The 5,000-nt window shown below is 40.0% G+C and overlaps 1 protein-coding gene across 4 annotated transcripts in view; it reads right to left on the bottom strand.

Annotated features, from left to right (window-relative positions):
* LOC137973170 (DNA-binding protein RFX2-like) overlaps window positions 1-5,000 on the bottom strand; it is a 24,935-nt gene that overhangs the window by 5,350 nt on the left and 14,585 nt on the right. For all 4 annotated transcript variants that reach the window (XM_068819927.1, XM_068819931.1, XM_068819929.1 and 1 more), the window contains exons 5-12: window positions 4,911-5,000; window positions 4,400-4,513; window positions 3,862-4,046; window positions 2,637-2,695; window positions 2,393-2,523; window positions 973-1,127; window positions 735-832; window positions 219-368 (exon numbers count right to left, since the gene is read on the bottom strand). The exon at window positions 4,911-5,000 is cut by the window's right edge and continues 92 nt beyond it. In XM_068819927.1, the coding sequence (XP_068676028.1) occupies window positions 219-368; window positions 735-832; window positions 973-1,127; window positions 2,393-2,523; window positions 2,637-2,695; window positions 3,862-4,046; window positions 4,400-4,513; window positions 4,911-5,000 (982 nt within the window). The remainder of the gene's footprint in view (window positions 1-218; window positions 369-734; window positions 833-972; window positions 1,128-2,392; window positions 2,524-2,636; window positions 2,696-3,861; window positions 4,047-4,399; window positions 4,514-4,910) is intronic.

Below are 5,000 nucleotides of genomic sequence, written 5' to 3' on the forward strand. Positions count from 1 at the left end.
AAAGCAGATTAAGCGGTAACAGTCGGTTAATCTGATTTTTTTGTACGGAAGAACAAAAGAGCTTAGGGACGGTGTCTACTGTTGCTATTGCGCATACGTTCTGCGTGAACGCAAGGTCATCCCGAGATGGATTAAGATAAGCGCAACCTATGGTCACACCCCATTCTACTACACGTACAACAAGGCAAGGCAAACCAGCTTTTTCTCATACACTGTACCTGCACGTTGGCAAAGTCTACTCTGTTGAGATCAGCTAACATTTGACTGATCTGGGAAGAGTTCTGTAGCACAGCACGAGCTGCTTGGGCTAAATGATTCAGAGAAGTGTACCGACGCAGAGTTTGTGCAAATGCACCACAGCTTGAAATCTGTAAAATAAAATAAAACAAACCAATTATTTACGAAGAGTGGGTGGGCAATAACATATTTATTTGAACAGCTATTCATCATGGCTATTATGTCCTGGAAGCCTTTAAAAACTCTTCGCATGGGTAACTGAAAGTTTTGAGCAAATTTTTGTGATTTAATTACATGAGAATGTATATAGTTAACTACGCTGATCTGGTTTTATAATAATATTGTGACAAAATGAAAGTTCCCCCAAAATCACATCCAAATTGAAACACATTGAACCACTTAAAATCGAAGCGACTTGGCTAGAACAAAATTGTACTTCGTGTGTGCGATGTCAAAATCACTGCAGTCCATCTGGCAAGCTTCAACGTGACACTTACTTTAACATCTGCCATCTTCTTTGGAATCTGGTCCAGACTTTTCACAAGCCAAGACTCCAGACCTTTGGCAAAATTGCGCACAGCCTGTGTCAGGGAAGCTAAAGGAAAAACGACACATCAGATAATTTTTCCACTGGTTTTCTGAGAAAAGGACCACTGACAATATCAAAGATTGCAATTTCTATACAGCAAAAAGACTGAAATGCCCCCTCCATGTGGGTAAATTCTTGCTTCATACCTGGAATTGGTCTCAGCACATCAGGAATGAGGACTTCCACCAAAGTCTGATAAAGAAGCTGGTCACACGCCTTGACAAAGGTAATGATCGGATCATATTCACACAGCTGTAACAGTTTGGACTGAGAGAGTCGGCTCTCATACTCCCCATCATCACTGAAAATATTGAAAGAAATTAATAACTTCTTACTAACCGAGCGCGAGGGTCGTATTGGGGAATATTAGGGAGTTTTAGCAAAGACGACGGCTACGACTACGGCAACGCCACAAAGCAAGAATATTATTGGTTGAAAAAGGAAAAATGCTCGTGCTGCACGTGCAACACGAATTTCCGTGCATTTCTCTGCCGTACTCCACAAAACAACAACGTGAAATCACCAAATTTTAGGTTTTGACGACAACGTGAGCATATAACAATGAAAACGTTTTTAACAGTTTTGACTTTAAAACCGTTCGTACCCATCCATTTACAGGATAGTTCGCCTGTATTGTACAATGTGAACAAGACGGATTAATCGCGAATACTTACGATAGCGCTAAGTTATATTTTCGACTAACGTTTTCGTTGCTGTAGCCGTCGTGAGGGAGAATAATGCCCTACAATTCAGTCACAATTAGCCAATCAGAGCGAGCATTATATCGCCTACAAACACAAGCCATACAATAATTATCATTAATAAGTAATTGCACGATCTTTCTTGTGCAATTCGGAAGAAAAAAGCACCTGTAAATATTTACATGTATTATTGCACTTGCCCAGAATTTTGTTCGTTTTTGGAAAAATTCACTTGCGCTTATTTATTCCAAATTGCACTTGAAATCATGTGATTATCTTTACAAATTGAACAATGATTAGATAGATTGTTTATTAAAAAATCACAACATGGCAGTCCGTGGACTGAATTGCGTAAACGGAAATAATTACATGCTAAAAATATACACTAATTGAAAAAAAAAACTACGAATAATCTATATAAATTCTAAAAACTACTGTATATAAGTAAAACTATGTACAAATTAATGTTCCGTTAAGTTGAGAAATCCACAAAAACCATCAAAACCTTACATTCATCAAATGCACATGCTCGGGATAAATGAGTTCTTAAAATGATTAGCGCTAAAATGAGGCATGGCGTAGGTCCTAGGATGTCCTAAATTATACCTCGGATTCTTCTTAGGGGGTAGTAGCAAAGAAAGCTTATGTTGGCCTGGACATGTTTATACTGAAATGAAAAGCTTGTGACATTAAGTGCCACGCGTCTGGCGCACAGTGTGACCAGACCAAACCAAACCATTACACATGAAGGGGTTATGAGCGTGAAGGGGTTATGAGCGTTGCAGTCCCTACTGCATGGGTAGGGACTGCAACAAAAAATTTCCCCATTTGATATTTAACAAGATGTGATTACTGACACACATACCCTGCATCTTTCTGGCCATCCTGATCTTCTCCCTGACCAGTTTTGTTATCAGCTGCTGAGTGTCGCCAAAATGTCTGCCACAGTGACTCAACAACAGTGAACTGTAAGTTGACCACAACGTCAAGGAAAGCCTACAGGTAAAAACAATGGACACAAATGATTTAAAGGTCTATTATAACTATTGTGTGGCAATAATGTATCAAACAAGTAATTGGTAAATCCTTACATGTATGTTCAAGCATACCTCACAATGTTCTCTGTACATGTCAACAAATGTATCTAGATCCTGGTCTGTAATGCCCTCTGCATTGAAAAGTAATTAAACAATCTTTAAATTTTATTCACTTTACAACAAACACACACACAAAACCTGCAATAAAAACCATGTTAACATTTTTAGACCAATGAACACATTAAGTAAGGTCAAGTCTGCTACGCGCCTAGAAGGCCCATCAGGCCGGCACTTATCTCCAGTTTCTGTAGCATGAAGCGACTAGGACTATTTTCTACTTCCCCCTGGATGGGATGCTAGTCTACCGCAGGGTTACCCCCACCATTAAATTCGCCGGTACGCATTTATACACCAGGGTGGAGAGAGGCGCCGTGAGAGTAAAGCGTCTTGTCCAAGAACACAACACAATGTCCCCGACCAGGACCCGAACCTGAACCACTCGATCCGGAGTCGAACTAACTAACCATGAGGCCACCGCGCCTCCCGAATGAACACATTAATGATACTACATGTAATAACAGCAGTAATGAAAGGAAAGCCAAAAAACTTGAGGCACAAAGCGGGTTTTGTTCCCATGACCACTGCAATACCAGTTGAGCTACTGTATCAAGCTGGTCATTCTTGTGAGTTCATACAGGTAATAAACCAGCGAGAATGGATGTGAAGAGTGAAGATATGAAAGACGCAAGTCATACATCTACCTCTTAATGAACTGTTGACATACAGATGCCAAGAGAAACAAGGTTTAGGATGCACATTATAAGATCAGAAAATTGCATAGCAAAGGAATTAAGTACTGAAGAGCACAAAATAAAGTTGGGAAAAAATCAACCACGGTGACCATGTTAAAACAATAGGTTGTCCAGGATAGTTTTTTCCCCCTAGAAACTGGCCACAATGATGAGTGAAGTCCCAAAGAAAGACTCCTCCTCTTACAAATGTATCATACATTGTACGCTCTGGTCAATTGGTCAATACAATCATATAACTTGATACTTGATTACATGCATAATCCAACGACAAGCTACATGTATAAGAAATAACTTGAGACTGAAGATAACTTTCATTCAGATTTTGAAACGATTCAGCCAGTCTTCAACAACAGCTGTCCTTCGCAGGACTAGACAGTTCACAGGATGATCTTTCAGCAGCAAGTTATAAAGTTATAGCACGTGGGTCCCAGCAGTTAGCTTAATACGGATAACTGTAACAAAATTGTGCATGTTGAAACATTCACCTGGAACAGGGACATCCTTGAGGTCTAATTCATCAAACTCCGGCAACCCCTGTGTCACATCCCCCAAGTACTGCTGATGCTGCTGCATCTGTGCCTGCTGAGCTTGCTGGTCAGCTGATACTGCAGGAGACTGTGACGCTGATTCACCAGCGTCTGTCGAGTCCAACCTTGCTGCTGGCTTCAGTCTGTGAAAAACAGAAAAATATGACAAAATTCCACCTCTGGTCCTTGTGGAATTTTTGGCAATATGACTGCCACCTTGTTGTAGTTACACGTGTATGTACAAAATGGCCTAATGAGAAAGTTGGCTCCAATGCTACGGGCTTCACATTTACATGCACTGCCAGTTGCAACGTCTTCATCTCACCAGTGCCTTGAACATATTAGAACTCCAAATTTTACTATCATTCTTTTTAAATGGCTGCCATGTTTTGTTTGAATAGTTATTTTTAGATTTTTTGAGGTGGAATGCCCCTGAACTAACTGGATAGCTCCATGTATAAAGTATTAAAGGATTTTCAAAATTCCAACGAGTTACCTCTTCTGCGTGGATGGAGATTGCCGCATAGCCACTTGGGATTCTTCAGACAGTGCATTGAGTGGTGAGCTTGGCTTGATGCGTATTCCATAATAGTGGTACTTGGAGTTACCCCTGTTATACCACAGAAACAACAAAACAAAAGTATTTTTAAAAACGTTTTTTTTCTGCAGATGTGAAAGACACTGAAGTCTTGTATACAGTGTACTGTACACCCAACATAATATTATTTGAAAGGGGAGGGGAAAGAAAGTAGCTGAGGTGTGAGTGAAATTGAGGGGCTACCAACCGTTATTGAAGTGAGAACAGGACCTAAAAAATGGGTTAAAGGCAGTCATTAAAACAAAAGCTTCATCTTTTTGACAGAGTAGAAAAATCTGACTAAAATCATGCCTTCATTCAAACCTAACAACGACAGGAGAATGGTTTGTGGGATTAAGTGTTAAGAAAGAGGTTTCAAACATGCCAGAAAGAAGGAACAATATAAAATACATTTGTAATTATTTCTGACCTTGTGCCAAGGCGTCTTGTTCTCAATCCCATAAAAACTGATCTGATCAGTTTCCCAAAGCTTGCTGCATTCACAGCGTCCAGTTTGTTT

This window comes from Montipora foliosa, chromosome 10, assembly GCF_036669935.1.
Source record: "Montipora foliosa isolate CH-2021 chromosome 10, ASM3666993v2, whole genome shotgun sequence".
Classification (NCBI taxonomy): Eukaryota; Metazoa; Cnidaria; class Anthozoa; order Scleractinia; family Acroporidae; genus Montipora; species Montipora foliosa.